The sequence below is a fragment of the Bombus pyrosoma genome, linkage group LG7 (assembly GCF_014825855.1).
Source record: "Bombus pyrosoma isolate SC7728 linkage group LG7, ASM1482585v1, whole genome shotgun sequence".
In the NCBI taxonomy this organism is placed as follows: domain Eukaryota; kingdom Metazoa; phylum Arthropoda; class Insecta; order Hymenoptera; family Apidae; genus Bombus; species Bombus pyrosoma.
The window spans coordinates 8,361,531-8,378,128 of record NC_057776.1 but is presented as its reverse complement, the minus strand read 5'-3'; the positions used below and the strand labels follow the sequence as shown (position 1 = coordinate 8,378,128).

The following is a 16,598-nucleotide window of genomic DNA, read 5'->3' as shown; positions in this document are numbered from 1 at the left end:
AGAATAAATTGTTAATAGCTTCCTGTGCGTAAAATGACCCTGACACTGCAATGAAGCACTTTGAATATGCTATTAATTCTAATATATCAATCACTTGAGAAAAGTTTCTTTCGAAACTTTTCGTACTTCTACAGTGAATTAAAGAAATATAAAATTTTATTAGTTCTGCAGTGACAAATAAATGTCGTACTATTCGCTTAGCTCGCCTTATTTGGATCGGGTAGAGAAACATCAAAATTTTATTTTGTACATCGTACATGTATAATCGGTACATTGTGCAATTAGAAATATCAATCATATTTATTTTTACGTAATTAATAATAGACGTCCTATTCGAAAGGCAAAAACGATAAATGTCTTGAGCATTACCCTTAATCAGAATTTATGTATTTTTATATTCATATAATATATTATTGTTCATATAAATTATTTACATCATCTTATATACGTTTAAGGTATTTGTAACGTAAGTTAATTTTCTTAATTTTAATTGCTCTCAAATGTTGACGATACGTAATTTAGTATATTATCTATACATGGCTCAATATTTAGGGAACCTAGCCTTACCGAAATAAAGACATTCATCATTGAAGTTGAAAGTTTTAACATAAAATCTCTATAGTAAGCCTCTGCAAAAATGACATTTGGTTAATTATGGAAAACCCGTTCTCTCAAAGTTATTACAGAACTAATATATTTTATAAAATGGCCATAAAAAACTTTTTGTAAAGAAAAATTCAGCTCCGAACTCACCGTTTTTTGAATAAAAGTAATGCGAAATATGTAACATTGATAATTTCGGCATTTAAAATGCTGTGTTTATTATGATGTGAAGTTGTCGTTCTGCCGATTTCTGAATTGTTTGTTAGTGTGCGCGTAGAGAAAATACAGACAGTCAAGAAAGTTCTTCCGTTTCCGATAGAGAAAGAATCTTAGGCATGCGCGAAGAATATGGCTTTCGATTCTCTGGTTGTTTTACTTTTGTGGGATATGTATTGTCGCGCTACAAAACCTTAAATCCTGTAGATCTCTATCAAGTAATAAAACCACTTCGGACTGCTTTCAGGTGCATTGACCATCATGACTTCAGTTATTACACTATGTGCAGACAGCCGCATACGCCATCAAGGTCGTTATTTAATCCAATCCACATACTTAAGTTCCAGGATGCAAGTTCGATATAGTAATGTGTTAGAGCTTGCAATCGTTAACTTTCTGTGTATGCAACTGAATGACGCATATACGTATGTATCTAATGGTTTTTCTTCTATTCATTCTAACTTCTTTTTAGTATTATATGTCGATTTGATAATAGTTACGTAACATCGTTTACAAGTTAGGAAGTACTCTGTGATGAATAATATATCGATGCATTGACAAAAATTTTGAATTTTTATTTATATATATCTACACAGTCGTCAAAATACTGATGATAATGCATAATATGAGCCATACGAGTCATTCTGCTTACATGTGTCGTGTGTAGATAATCACAACAGTATATTGAATATTATCACTGAACTCAGTAAATGTGGAATTTCCCGTTATAACTGGAATAGCTACGTGAATCGATGAAGATAAGTTAGTAGTAGTACGATAGAATTAGGCATAAGTACAGACAAATATTTTGGTATAAAAATAGATGATGATATATCTTGAAATTTTTTAAGTGTCCTATTACAAAGATGTTACTTCTCTAATATTACATAGTCTCTTACTTAATTCTATATAATTATATGAATTATGATTACATATTATGTATTTATAATATCCTCAGTCAATTTTTGTTACCATTCAATTATTCATCCAATTGGAAACACAATGGATAATTATTATATACAAGTTACAATTTCCTTAAATGTTTAAATAGATATATCGAAAACAGAAATTTATACGGAAGTGCAAGAACATTTAAAAGATACAGTCGATTACCAGTGTTACGATTAAAATTATTGTACTAGTATTTATGTACCAGTATCCATAAGTTTATGCTCGGCCGATATCAATTGATATGATTAATTCTCACTACGAATACTTGCACGCGCAGTGAAATTTACATGATGTAGACAAAGGACATTTTTAGCATTAGTCTATTCTCTACAAGGTCCACTACGTATGTACGTGTCTTCAAGGTGTATAAATACACTTTACTTGAAGTTACTCCATTGAACCCTGGCGTTGTGCTTCGTAACATACTGGCCATACGCCAGGGTTACGCAAGTCGCGCCCTGTTGACCTCCTTCTTCATGAGAGATTGACCTTGTATCTCGTTCTTGTATCTTAAACAGCGCAAACTCGAAACCACCCCAAAGACAATCACGGTACAACACATGTACTTTATCGCAATTGTATTTATCAAAATTTTCTACTTGTATTAATAAATAAAAATATAAAAAATGTTGATAATAAATGTTCTTATCGATGAGAATATAACTTGATCTATGTATTCATATTATATACATGACCATTACCAAAGTGTAGAGATAACGATCGATCGGTATGACGGAATTGTACTGTAATACCTGCCTCAAATCGAATAGGGTCACATCAAATTGTATAATACAAAACTCGATCGGTCATTATCCTTGACATAATGTTTTCTTCTTTTTCCCTTTAATGTAATTTTCTTCGATTTTATAGATCGCTCCAGCAATTTTTATCATTAACGATTGTTGCAAATAATATTATAGTTACAAGAATGTTTATGTTAAAACTAAGCAATGTTGTGATTACATAAAAATGATAATCAAGGAGTGGATTATATTAAAGTTAAGGTAAAGATAAATTGTTATTAGTTATTCCTTGTTAAAATAGGAAAATAATTGTAAATTATACCCTATTAGTGCCTGGAGAACCAGTAAAGATGGGTGTATCAGGCGGGTATTTCAAATATGCACACAACTTCTCTACGATATTCCTTCCTATAATTTGTACAATTCTTTGTGAATTAAGATATGAAGAAAGAAAATGATATCATTATATTCTTTTTTTTATTAAATATTAAGTTGCAATCATCAATTAATTTTTATTTGTAGAAATATATTAAAAATACTGATATCAATTATTTTTGTTAGTCTGCTATAATATCCGTGTTTGGTATTCATTTAATCACTATTGTTAAATACGGAAGAAATCTTGGTATAATACGTAAAAATATGATACATATTTCATCGTTTTATAGAAATATATTCCCGCCAAACTACTTCGCGTTTCGAATACCTTGACACTAGCGACAATTTCTATATTTTCTTTACCGGAAACACGTCATAAGCGCGGTTAAACATCTAATTTCGAAACGACTGACCGTGAACGCATTCTATTTAATTGATATACACTTGGTGACCGTGAAAAAGGGGAAGAAAGGCGTAGTGTCGCAAGATACGAAAGAAAGGTCACGAATTCGGGAACAGAGTACGCGTACGAAGTGTATGAAGTGTCAGGGTCTCAAGGTGCGGCCGTGCCAGAAGATTGAACCTGCGCAGAACTCTGCACGTGACCTGCGCAGCTATTCTTAGCAGAGGTCGGTTCAACGAGAGGAACTCGTCTCGCTCACTCGTCGTCCGGCGCGCGTCCGAAACGTAGGAGTGGTTCCTCCTCTTTATTTTGTTAACTCGTTTTCACACTAACTGTCTGAATCAATATGTCTGGTCTTGCGGATCCAGTGGCATTCGCCAAGGATTTCTTGGCTGGTGGTGTAGCCGCCGCTATCTCGAAAACGGCGGTTGCTCCCATCGAACGCGTAAAGCTGTTGCTGCAGGTACAGCATATCTCCAAGCAAATTGCTGAAGACCAGCGTTACAAAGGTAAGCTATTTAACGAGGCAATTACATTTATTCGATCACTTATGAGAGATTAATAAAATGGACAAAGTGTCAAGATACATAACATGCAAGTAACTGGAATCACAAATCACTGTGCGTAAAACTAGACAACGAAACGTACAAAACATGTGACAGGAACATTTCGCTCATGTCGGGATCCTGAAACTGCCAAGCGTTTCCGCCAAGTTCATTCACGGTGGTTAAGATCGAGATTACCGTTATGTAATATCATTACATACTATATGTTAGTAGTACCCCAATACTACTACTATCTAGTTTTAATTTTCTACTTTATGTAACAAAGATAAAGTTTCGGGTCTTACATAACTTTTGCAATATCGATTGAAAAGGAAGTCGTACTTTTCTGACAAACGAATGGGTCGATATTCGGTGAAATGACTTGGCTACCAGATGGCAGTGCATGGCATTGCTCTTTGTACGGGATTCGTAAATTCCGATCGATGACTATGCGGCTTAATATGGCTGCCTTTATACTATAAAGCATATACTCAAATTTTATTTTAAAGATTTTTTAATATGTATTTGATAATGAACAATTAAAATCATACTTACGAGAATGTAATTTATCGTACTATATCCAAGATGTGATATAATTATGAAAAAATAAGTAATGTTTTATTTAAGAAAAGAAAGAAAATTACGAATATATCAAATTGCACAGTTTTAAGCATGGAATTATTTTGCTGACGAATAATAATGTTTTAATAATACATAATCTTAGATTGTAGTTTTATGATAAACATTTAGTAGATAATATTTAATCATTCGCAATATGTTATCATTAAAATTTATGATATTTAAATTATACTAAAATAATACGATTTCATGACCTTGAATATATCTTCCTTTGCTTAGTATTAAAGAAAACAGATTTTTAAAGTTTCTGCAATGTTAACATATCTTAGTTATTGTAAAGATAATTTTATGTACTTGAAGATATGAAATATTATAAATAATTAAAAATCTGTAGCTGACAATGTTCTGTTACATAACAGCCTGCAGTTCAATATATGACAAAACAAAATTTATAGAATTTCTAAATCTAGCATTCAAATATTTTCATGTAGAGATTCAAAAATTTTCATGAAAAGATTCTGATACTTTGAATAAAATGAAAAAGTAATTAATCTTGTCACTTATTGTTCATGCAAAATATAATCTTTCTTGAAATAAAGTATGATATAAATATATTTTCATATTATTCCAGGTATGATTGACTGCTTTGTGCGCATTCCAAAAGAACAAGGATTTCTCAGTTATTGGCGTGGTAACTTTGCCAATGTTATCAGATATTTTCCCACACAAGCTTTGAACTTTGCCTTCAAAGACAAGTACAAGCAAGTTTTCCTTGGTGGTGTTGACAAAAACACACAGTTTATGCGTTACTTTGTTGGAAATTTGGCCTCTGGTGGTGCTGCTGGTGCTACATCTCTGTGCTTTGTCTATCCTCTTGACTTTGCCAGAACTAGGTACTTTTTACATATTATTTTGGTATTCGATTGTGATTAATTCTTAATTACAACTTGTGTGATAAAGTTTTATATATGGTAATTACTTACACTTATTACTTATAGGTTGGCTGCTGATGTAGGCAAAGCTGGAGGTGAACGTGAATTCTCAGGTCTTGGTAACTGTCTGACTAAGATCTTCAAGACTGACGGTATTGGTGGCCTCTATCGTGGTTTCGGTGTATCCGTCCAGGGTATCATCATTTATCGTGCTGCCTACTTTGGTTTCTATGATACTGCCCGTGGTATGCTCCCTGATCCCAAAAAGACACCATTCCTTATTTCATGGGGTATTGCTCAGGTACAGACCAGACAATAATATCTATCTTAAATCTTGATACAACTGTAATCCTTTTATTAATATCTGTAATATTTTTTGCAGGTTGTCACAACTGTTGCGGGTATTGTATCTTATCCATTTGACACAGTACGTAGGCGTATGATGATGCAGTCTGGTCGCGCCAAATCCGATATGTTATACAAGAGTACCCTTCACTGTTGGGCCACTATCTACAAGTCAGAAGGTGGTGGTGCTTTCTTCAAAGGAGCATTCTCCAACGTTCTTCGTGGTACAGGTGGTGCACTCGTGCTGGTACTTTATGATGAAATCAAGAATCTCCTTTAAGACATAATAACGATCCTCACCTCATTACCTTCACAACTACAATTGCAAGTACCATCTTTATTACCCTCACCATCCGACATAACAACAGATCAAGTGATTTCCTGACTGAAACAGTACATGAACTGTCGAGAAATTTGAGAACAGTTTAGACTATGATCTTTTGGTAGCATCTTGTGAAATGCATGAAACTCGGCAGAATATGTATCTTGATTGTAGAAGAGAATTCGCTTAATTTATTGCCGGATTCAGTATTTTCTTGCAGTAGCTCACATGTTCCATATTTCATATTCCCTTTTACGAAGTAGTGGATATATGAAATGTTTGATACATGTGACTATATAGGCGATGGTCGAGACATAAAGTAGTAAAAATAATTATCTAAACAAAAAAGAAGAAAATAACAAAAATAAGCGTATACATTTGAGCAAGAGAAGGACGCGCGACGAAATACCATTACGGCGACGGCGGGACGCGTAGACTTGGGCCGCCCCCCCGCCCTTATTCTCGGCCCGTTGTAGATAATAAATGATCATATTACCGATATCAATGAAGTTCATCGAGTTTCAGTGAACAGTAATTTAATTTCACACTCCAGGCTACTACGTGTAAGATAATGAGAAACGTTACTTCTAAGTGTATGCATCCAATGTGTTCATGTTAGGATGTGTGCAAAGAAACCAACGGATCAATAAAAGTAATGACAAAACATGATTTTGAGTCTTTTCTTACCTTAAACATAACTTATTAATTTTTTTTAGTTAAATTCTTTATCTTACTTTTTGTAACATACAAGATAAGATAATTATCTAAGTTATTGCTTATTCATTAAATAGATACTAAAAATAAATAATATGCCTGCATTCTTATATAGTAAAATTATATTTTTAAGAAGGAGTAGTGACAGTCATGTGTCATATTTCATGTTTCATACAATGTTTCATTATTATAAACATTCCAAATATAAAGTAGGTCTTAGCCTTAATATCATTAATCTACTGATACAGTGAATTAATGATTTTAAATAAAAATGCTTCCATTTTTAATTTTGATCCTCAATCTACCTGAACATTTTGGAATGCTCTTAAAACACACATATAGTCTCTGCAGCAATACAGTAGTTTATATGAAAATGAAAAATTTATATATTATTTTTACACAATATTTCTAAATTAAACGGATAGGTAATTGAACTTTGTTGTTTACACTTGACATTTATACAATACAAACAGAGATCTGAGAGAAATTTCAGAAGGGAATGACGAGAAAGTTTGGGACACAATATAAAATAGTGGATCTTATATACAATGATTTGTGCCATCATATCAAGAAACATATCATACAGTTGTTCTATTTGGATCTCCTGCAATTGAATCTAATATTCGAGATAAACCTGGCAAATTTAAAATAATTCTTAAACCAGGTATCTTTCGTAAAACATTTATGGCAACTGGTAGGAAACCACTGAAAAATTAATAACATTCAAATTTTAACTAGTTTCATAAAGAACCAATATGTATTCGGTAATAAAACAGATGTCGAATACATACCTGAATAATAATATAAAACCATACGTTTCTATGATCATGCCTATGATAGGCCAACCCATAAGTACTACAATAATTCCTCCTAAAAATGACGCACTAGCTTTTATCTTGTGCCTTTGAAAAAAAAAGCTGAGGGTTCTCTTTGGTCCAATAACACATGATAATCCACATATAAATAAAATCTATAGAGAAATAATTAATTCAGAGGAATGTAGTAATGTACACTAGACGCTTTCACAGATCTATGAGAACAGTTCTTACATTTCCAATAGCAAGAAGACCTTTATCAAAGAGTAGTAACATTCCAAGGAAAAGAAAAGATATACCAAATCCTGCAAGTCCGACTCCTATTTCTGAAATCAATACATAATTGTTATACAGTGTTTTGAAATTTACATTTCATTTCGTACTCATGAGAATAGTTACAGATCGTAGATTTTTTATAAGTTATAAATTATTTATTACTTACTTTGCGTATCTGTAATTTCGAACATTATTTACGATTTGTGCTTTACGATGAACTCTTAAATTACTTTTTCAGTAATATTTCGACAAGATTCAGGTAAAAATTGTAATGCATAACCTAACCTAAATCCACGTCATTAATTGTGATGTGACACTTTCCAACTAAGCACTATTTCTAGTCACCGTATAAAAACCGTATATTGAATACTGTATATATTTTGTAATAACCACCTTAGCATTATTTTTATAAAATTTAAATAAATTAAGCACGCTCAATATTTATCAGCGAAATGAACGCCATTATACATACATGTGCATTCATACTTCATACGCATGAGATTGTCGACTCTATTCTTACTTTTTAATGTGCGATTATTCAATTATTTAAAATACTTCTTGACGATTGAATTTAGGATACATACAGTTTGCGATAAAAAATTAATAACATTAGGTATTTGATGTTATTTAACAATTTTCAATAAGAATTTTTCCAGTAATTTTTTGTGTGAAAAATTTTATTTTAAACAAATTCATATCATTCAGTTTAAATTATATGCATGTAATACATACAACTTGTTATACATATAAGTTATATGTACTTTGAAGTATATAATTTGATAACAAGCCTATTTACAAATAATTAATTATTTATTGTGGATAGGGGCTGTACAAAATAAATTTAACTTTATTATTCAGTATGAATTTCTTATACAAATAACATATAATACATTGTCATTTATAATGTTTAATTAGATGAAGGAATGATGAGATTGCTAATGGCGGGAATAATGACATTATTTTACAAACAGCACAAAAAATAGACTTGTTCATTAACCGTTAATATGGCTAGAACTTAAGTCTACATACGACGTAAAAAACATTATTTACAAGTATTCTAAGGTACACGAATTATGTTGAGTAGTAAGTTCAGCACATCAAAGATGATCTGAGCCACTGAAAATAAATATTGATATTTTAAGTAATAATTTAATTTTTTGTATCTAAATCAAATAAAACTTTATATGTAATGTGAGTACCTCAGTTAAACTTAATTTTATGGTCCCATTTTGCAAAGGATCTTTACTTTCAAATATTCCTATAAAATAAGTATAAATATTAGCGTGCGATTTAAATATTTAAATATTAGGATGTACAGGAGGAGTCAAGGACTTAAAGTATACCAAATGCGTCACTCAAGTGCAGTATTGCCGAGACGAAGTCACCAAATCTGAGTGTCCCATCCTTTCTCATATAGCGAAGGATTAAAATTGAAAGTACATCCGTATTTAATTGGAACCCTAATAGAAATATTTTTCATGCGTTAAGAGTACGGATAGGTGAATATTAAACATCGGTAAACATGTACATATATAATATATACTTACCCACTTCTAATAACGCATCTCGCAATCGTTCCGCTTTAAGTATACCCGTTTTTTCCTTCGTGTGATTTTTAAACGCTGCTTGCCAGTATTTTAAACTGCACATGAGATCCTTAAAGTCATTGAATTTTAATCGACCACTACCAGAACTCTACATTAATATCAATGTAAGGAAAACCACCAGTAAATTATTATTAATTAAAAAAATATTATAAAGAAAGTTAAGGTAACTAATTTTAAGGATACATCCATTGTAAGAACTACCTGTCGACATACTTCCATAGAAGCACAGCTTTTTATATAATCTATAAATGAAATACAATAATTTATCAGGTAATATTAGAAGAATGAATGAATTAATTTTGTTATTATAATTTTAGATAGTGCGAACTTTTACCATTTGGTAAACAAGCTTCGAGAAGTTCTTGCAATTCAAAAGCGTTTACTGTTCTGTGTTCATCAGCAAGTTGCAGAAACACGGCTTCATATTGTGAGAAACCTTTGCCTTCGAGGGGTGGCGCTTTGATGATGGCCGATTTCATCAAAGACGGCGGCGTATCGAGGAGTCTAATAAAATCATTATATATGTATAAAGTAAAATTATATTTTCAAGTAATCTGTTAATATTAAAATTGAATTACTTACTTAAGTTTTAAAGGCTTACTACTGTAGACTCGCAATGTAAAACTTGTTTCTTGTGTAGGTTCAAAAGTAGTGGGTACTAACAAATAGCCACCCTGGTCTAATTGACATCTGTGGCTCACTTGACGACTGTTGGTATATTGCGAGTTAACCAAAGATTTATTCTTTTTGAAAAATTGCTTGTTTATCGATTCTGTGCTATTTTTCGGCAAAGTGTACGCCGTGAAGCCTATCACCTTAATATAATACAAATAGTACAATCATTAATAATAAAATTTCCAAAATAGGATACATTTAAATAGCTATAAAGAGTATTTCTTACTTTTATTTCCATGATAGAGTGTTGATACAAAGAGACAATTACTTCTTCCATTTCACTTAGGATTAGATGTAATTGTGGATTAATATGGAAAGTTTCTGTAACATATATAAATTTATAGGATCGTAAAACAATTTATCGTAATTTTAATAAGTGCTTACGTTACGTATTACCGGATTTCCGTTGTAAAACGTTCATCAGTGGAGTAAACCGCGTACGAACCTTCATTGTTCCGACATCCTCCCGCGGTTACGCCCCTCCTCCAGCTGCCTTGATAGAGTTTCATTTGCCAGGTATGTTTGCTATGCAACGATGGCTCATCTCTCGACGTTTCGGCATCAAGATGTACGACTTCTAAATGAGTGAACGTCTTCACGAAATCCGAATACGATATCCTATGATTCATGCGATTCCTGTTAATTATTTTTATTCACACGTTTGTAGCATTTATTGCAATTATCGCGTAACTAAATTTAATGAGATGCGTACTCAAATAAACCTTATAACTTAAATAAATTATCAAAGCTTATTTTATAAATTAAGCTATTATTAAAATAAGTTCACCAGAATTCTCCCTCGGCCATGTTTCTGACCGCTAAACGATCCCTTTCCATTGGAGGTACTTCATCCCATTCAAGGCCACCTCTCGCCCAAGCGCCAACATACTCCCTACCAGGTCCAAGAGGATTTCTTAATTTTACTAACTGAACCGCCTCGCCGTTGAATGTTTCCACCTATATTTTACGCAACGATCCATCATGAAATACGAGTCAGAATTAATCAAGATCATCGAACGATTATTATCTCTGGTATTTACCCTTTCAATAGCGTACAGCCTGTAATTGATCCCCATCTGAATGCCATTGGCGAGTTTCTCTGTACTGGCACGAATCTTAAACGAAGTAAAAACAAATAATTCAGTTTTTCAATAACACAATGTTTATAACATCTATAACGCCCATGTTTAAGCAGTTTTATATTTTTATACGTATAATCGGGGAAATGGAATCTAAATAGAGATCTGAACGATCCGAGAGATCTAATTTTCTATAAATGTACAAACACCGATAGTCTAATAATAACGGGCTTACAAAGTATTAAAGATACCTGCGGTCGATAATAAATTAAGAAGAAAAAAGTCACGTGTTGTTTACCTGCTGCTGATTGTTATTTACTGTACACGTGATAAGGGATGTCATATCGAGGAGTTTCGCTAGTACTCGCCCACACGCAGTAGGATCTTGGCGTATGGCGATACTCTCAGTGATTCCGCCGGTAAGGTCAGACAAGCCATCCAACAGTGTTCCATACTTCAAAGCTTCGTACGATCCGTGCAATCTGAAAGCAAATAATAAAAAGTCAGTTTCTCGAGGTAACTTTTCTTGATAAATTCTTAAGAAACGACTACCATCCTAACATAACGAGTCTAAAGCTGGATGGAAAATCCTATTCATTTATTCAATTCCAACGAGTTGTCAGGAATTTTCACTCACGCTGTTTAAATAGTAGTGAAAACTCGTATCACGCAGGCAGTATTTTTTAAATTCAGGAACGTCAAGATCGGCTCAGGGAAAGCGGATATCTAGAATTTTTCGACCTGCGACCTCTTCCCGTCGACGATGAGGCACCTCTGGAGAAATACCACGCGATCGCGATTTCTCGCGGGCTCCTCATCGATTCCGCGAAGAAAGTTGAGTCGACAGCTCGTTAATCTCGCTCGCCATGCTACCGGAATAGTGGCTTTTGTTCCACGAAGCGAACCTGCCAGCTTGATTAAGCCTGCGTACCAAGACTTTTCGTCTCGGAAATCATCGGTCGAGATAGAAAGGCGAGATCTCGCGCGGATTGATAAGAGGATAGGCGAGAAGGTAGCGATTGTATCTGCTCCAATGTGCCGTTCCTGCGGGAATTAGCGTTCTCTAGATAACGGGGTTTCTTTCTCTTGCTCTATGTTCGTGGACTGACTCGTCCCAGTAACGCCAACGCCTCTTCTGCGTCCACATATGCTCGCTCCTGGCTAGATAGCGAGCTTTCCATACTCACGAGAGTGTACGCCAGCGTACAAGGTGTTTCAGAAAGTTGGTTCCAAACTTTAGTAGCGCGATTCGTAAATATAAGCAAAAACTTCTTCAAAAAATATGAATAAAATGATATACAAATATGTATCATTAGTTTGGAAGTTACAAGACGTTTCTAACAGCCTGAGTTTGTAACAGTATAATATAATGAGATAGAATTATTTAAGTCGCCTAAGCTTATTGAGATTTTAAAATTCGGGGAATAATAGCGAAAGAATGATGAAATATTAAATAATATAGATTGTACTTTAGCTCCGGCAAGAGAAAATATTAAAAGCGAGAAAATGCTTCGAATAATATTAGATATCATATATAGATTCCTTATGAAAAAATAAGAACGAAGTATGGAATAAAATGTTTTCATTTAAGGCTTAGCTTACGAGAAAATTGAGTTTGAAAATTTATCGTCGTGCAGCTTCTACATATTATGTGACCGCACCCTGTATATATGTAAGAATTAATAAAAAATAAACGACAAACTAAGTTTGTCCAGTAATAAAGTAACATACACGCGTTATTGCATTAAGATAATCGCAACTGGGAATATTAACATTAAGTTGGACGATCTTCTTTTCTTCTGATGAATAGAAAATGATATTTGGACCCACGTCTATTGGGTCATTTTTCCTTCTCTCGACGAGTATATAATATATGCTCCCGAAGTTTGATACTTTCTGAAACACTCTGTACACGTAGGTTAATCTCTAAACCGTAACCATTCACACGAGCCGTTCAAACAGTCACATGGGTATTTTCTCAGGGAAGGTGAGCGCAATGCGACCAACAGACAGATCCGTTTTTCAATTGTGTGCCTCGTATGGGCTTTGGATTCGGTGTGTTCCGCAATTTGCCGATGGCGGAAGTGGCAGTGACTCGGAAGTGGTGTAGCGAAGTTGTTGGTCCGCGGCCAGAATACCAGATTGAAGCGGGACGAGTTAACAGGCTAATGATCGAGCCGTTGCCTCGACTATTTTCACTGATCGAATCACGTTTCGAGGAAATGAACGGTTCGACGTTAATGGCTGTCGTTGATTGAATTATGTTATGGTTAAATTGACTGCTCTTGATTTACAGTAAGAACGATTTGGAACAATCTGTTACAGCACCGAACAGATTTTAGACATTTGGGACAATCTGCTGCAGTGTTAAACCAAGTTTAGCGAATGATAGATCAAATGATAGATCAGATTGGAAATTATACTAGAAAAAAAAAAATATGTGGCAGCTTGTCGCAAGAGTCAGCGCACTTTCGAGCGAACATTCTGTCGACTATGTAATACCGCTGTCGGTTTGTGAGTCAACGGTAACACGAGTCTTGCCATTGACGTACTTCCGTCCCGTGACCATCTAACGGGGTGATGAAGTCACATGCGGATGTGCAATGTCATTTACAATTCTTTCGTGCGATCGTCGCATTACGATACTTCGAATCACATCTATAATACCGTGACACACGGTAAAACAATTTCAAGATCAATGTACAATGCAGTTACACGACAGGCTACACATAATGTGTATACGTCGGCATAGCTAGTCGAGATTGCTTCGTAATTTAGGACATAAACATGACTAAGGTTTTATAAAGATTATCATCGTGGTTATTATCGATTATTAAATTCACAAGTAGCACGACGTATAAATCATTGTCATTGTTTTGTAATCGAATAAATTAAAGATTAATTTTACTGTACCATGCCCTTCGAACTACTATTTATAACTCACCCGTTGTTCATTTTCCTAATTTAAGCTTTTCCTTGATGCAAAATAGGTACAATAGAGGAAGTAAAAGAAAAACGAGAAAAGAAAGAATGAAATTTCTACACATTCGGACATAAGACTTTCGTATTGTTCGTACATAATAATGTGGAGGAACGAGGAACGAACGTGAAATGAATACTTGCTCCAGATATTTCAAAAAGTTAGAAAACAAAATTAGTTCTGGGTACTCGCATAAGAAGACCAGAACAGCGAGTAGAATAGCTTTCTTTATCAGAGAATGAGAGGTATCCTGAAACGCGAGCTCTTAATTATCTTTAACGTTGAAACGATTCGCTAGAACTACTTCCAAAGAGAAGTTATTTCTGCCATGCTGTTTATAAACCGATAAGATTTCAACATTAAGGAATCAGATAGGTGGATGAACTGTTAATGAGGCTCGTTTTCGAGCGTCCATTAGCACGGTACGTTTGTTGTAGCAGTTTCGTGGCCTCAGATACGAGCGTGGACTGTGGTCACCGGTGCACTGACCTCCGATCCATTGCTGGCAACCAACGAACCGACTACTCGTCGAGTGAAAGTATCCGCGGATATACTTGCTTAGTATACCTACCCATGGTTGGCATGTGCGTGCACAAATATACAGCGCCGAATATAGCCCGGCATACTGGCGTATCCCGAAGCTATGCCGAATTCTGATTTCTCGTTGCTCGCGCGTCAAAACGTCTAATGTCCCATCGTTGAAAATCTTGTTATCCAAATACCAACGCGGTGAATCATCATCCTCGAGTGTACGTTTTGCGGAGAAAAGCGTTTTCGAATATTTGTAACGGCACGCGAGGAATGCTTTCTCTGTTTCAAAGTTTAAACTCGATCGATTAAGTTCAATTTTCGATTTGTCCAGTTTCCGAGAATCTATCTGTCATTGCGTTGTTGCGTTGTCAGAGTTGATACGTGAATTTTCCAATTTTTTATTCGGTAGTATCTATAGATGAAAATTGGTTCACACCTTCTTTTCAAACAAAAACGCGTTATAGATTTTTTTATCTTCTTCTACAAGATCACGAAGATAAGGTACAGGAATTTTCGTTATTGACGAAATTGCAAGTATCGCATATACAAATCGAATTACGTAGCACCACGTAAAATTATAATTACAGTAGATGACTCGTTCGAGTCTGACGAATTAAACATCTGAAGATCGAAGTGCATATCGTATATACTCGTAAGAATCTTTATACATATCCGATTGTTTTGTCGTATCCGTTAGAACTTATGGTCAGAGCAGGCATCTGCTACAATCATAGTAACGATGCTAAATGATACCGATCAAATTCTCTACGACTCAATATAAACTCTGGTTCTGTCGACAATGGATTATTAAATGTTTCATGCTTTAGCATATCAAACTTAATCTGAAATTCCTCTTCTTAATAGCCACGCGAAAAGAGAATCGCATTGACCATCTTAAAGAGGAGAAACCGGATCGGTTTTAACGAGTAAAAAGAGTTAATTACTTCAGGAGATCGTTACAGTTACAAAATAATTAGAAGCGAAACGTGTTATCGTAGGACTGGGGGTAACCAGCGAACGCATAATGCGTTACTTAGTGATTCTTTGTTGCTTCGAGTACCGTGCGGCAGGAACAGGCAGTGGTTTCTAATGGAAATCGCGGAGAAGCGCGTCTAGCATAACTCTTTGGCTAGTTGTGCACGCGCTGGCACGCGAATGTACGAGCTTTCTAACTGATTTTAATACAACCGTCGGATTAATAAGCCTGGATACACGGTACGTCCCGGATCGACGGGATCTATGCGACGGGGTTATCGTGAAAGAGGGAAGGTCAGCCAACGAATGCTTCTCTCCCTGTGGAAAGAAGTGTGTCATCGGCGAGATTCTCTCGGTCGGAGAACGCGTCCCCTCTTCTCATCTTGCGTTCGTATCGAATCGAAACGCGTGGAATACTAATTTCGTCATCGTGGCAAAAATCATCAGTCGGTTTATCATTTCGCCGAACGTTATCTGCCGCATGGGATCTGCACGCGAACGAAATTGGAGTTGAGGTCAATGTTAGCCAGATAATATCGATTTCATATAAAATTGTGCATCTTTTATGAATATATTTATAAAGAAAAAAGTTCTTCGTTAGACACGGTTCGCTTGGACAATGTTCTAGAGAGATTTTTATCGCGTACAATTCCAGGAAATTAAATAAAGAATAAAAACATGTGATATCGTGGGGTGATTTCAATTAATATTCGCATCCGGACGAGAAACAAACACCGATTATGATATAATTAGTAAGAATACAGTAGCGGATATAGAGATATTTTATTAATGTTTGTCTAGAAGAGAATTTGGTTAGAACGTCGAGCACTTCGTGTTAAGTTGACAACCAGACGAAAAGAATTTAGTAACTAGATACTTATACTACTTGAGGCTACTTTTTATTAAAGTGCCTTTTATTCTCCATAACT

General features: G+C 34.7%; 4 protein-coding genes across 11 annotated transcripts in view; 2 read left to right on the top strand and 2 right to left on the bottom strand.

Annotated features, from left to right (window-relative positions):
- Nucleotides 1-756: 756 nt before the first annotated feature.
- Nucleotides 757-3,404, top strand: LOC122569604. 4 transcript variants are annotated; one of them, XM_043730878.1, is made up of 3 exons: nt 757-969; nt 1,067-1,244; nt 2,641-3,404. In XM_043730878.1, exons 1-3 carry the CDS (start codon nt 939-941, stop codon nt 2,735-2,737), a joined length of 306 nt encoding a protein of 101 aa, XP_043586813.1. In that variant the 5' UTR covers nt 757-938; the 3' UTR covers nt 2,738-3,404. The 4 variants fall into 4 exon arrangements, with proteins under 4 accessions (XP_043586813.1, XP_043586815.1, XP_043586814.1 ...); XM_043730880.1 differs by lacking the exon at nt 2,641-3,404 and adding an exon at nt 1,416-2,631; XM_043730879.1 differs by lacking the exon at nt 2,641-3,404 and adding an exon at nt 1,341-2,631.
- A 136-nt stretch (nt 3,405-3,540) lies between these two features.
- Nucleotides 3,541-6,686, top strand: LOC122569602 (ADP,ATP carrier protein 2). Its single transcript, XM_043730876.1, has 4 exons — nt 3,541-3,803; nt 5,050-5,311; nt 5,417-5,651; nt 5,733-6,686. The coding sequence occupies exons 1-4, from the start codon at nt 3,641-3,643 to the stop codon at nt 5,973-5,975; spliced, it is 903 nt and encodes a 300-aa protein (XP_043586811.1). The 5' UTR covers nt 3,541-3,640; the 3' UTR covers nt 5,976-6,686.
- Nucleotides 6,687-6,835: 149 nt separating this feature from the next.
- On the bottom strand, nt 6,836-8,287 carry LOC122569603 (vesicle transport protein GOT1B). Its single transcript, XM_043730877.1, has 4 exons — nt 7,989-8,287; nt 7,781-7,872; nt 7,523-7,701; nt 6,836-7,436 (listed from the first exon to the last, which is right to left on the bottom strand). The coding sequence occupies exons 1-4, from the start codon at nt 8,011-8,013 to the stop codon at nt 7,310-7,312; spliced, it is 423 nt and encodes a 140-aa protein (XP_043586812.1). The 5' UTR covers nt 8,014-8,287; the 3' UTR covers nt 6,836-7,309.
- A 369-nt stretch (nt 8,288-8,656) lies between these two features.
- LOC122569599 (calpain-C) overlaps nt 8,657-16,598 on the bottom strand; it is a 38,705-nt gene continuing 30,763 nt past the window's right edge. For all 5 annotated transcript variants that reach the window (XM_043730868.1, XM_043730870.1, XM_043730867.1 and 2 more), the window contains 12 exons: nt 11,482-11,665; nt 11,145-11,219; nt 10,892-11,061; nt 10,550-10,722; nt 10,331-10,425; nt 10,012-10,244; nt 9,764-9,933; nt 9,613-9,671; nt 9,370-9,517; nt 9,166-9,282; nt 9,022-9,080; nt 8,657-8,938 (listed from right to left, as the gene is read on the bottom strand). In XM_043730868.1, the coding sequence (XP_043586803.1) occupies nt 8,912-8,938; nt 9,022-9,080; nt 9,166-9,282; nt 9,370-9,517; nt 9,613-9,671; nt 9,764-9,933; nt 10,012-10,244; nt 10,331-10,425; nt 10,550-10,722; nt 10,892-11,061; nt 11,145-11,219; nt 11,482-11,665 (1,510 nt within the window). In that variant the 3' untranslated portion in view covers nt 8,657-8,911. The remainder of the gene's footprint in view (nt 8,939-9,021; nt 9,081-9,165; nt 9,283-9,369; nt 9,518-9,612; nt 9,672-9,763; nt 9,934-10,011; nt 10,245-10,330; nt 10,426-10,549; nt 10,723-10,891; nt 11,062-11,144; nt 11,220-11,481; nt 11,666-16,598) is intronic.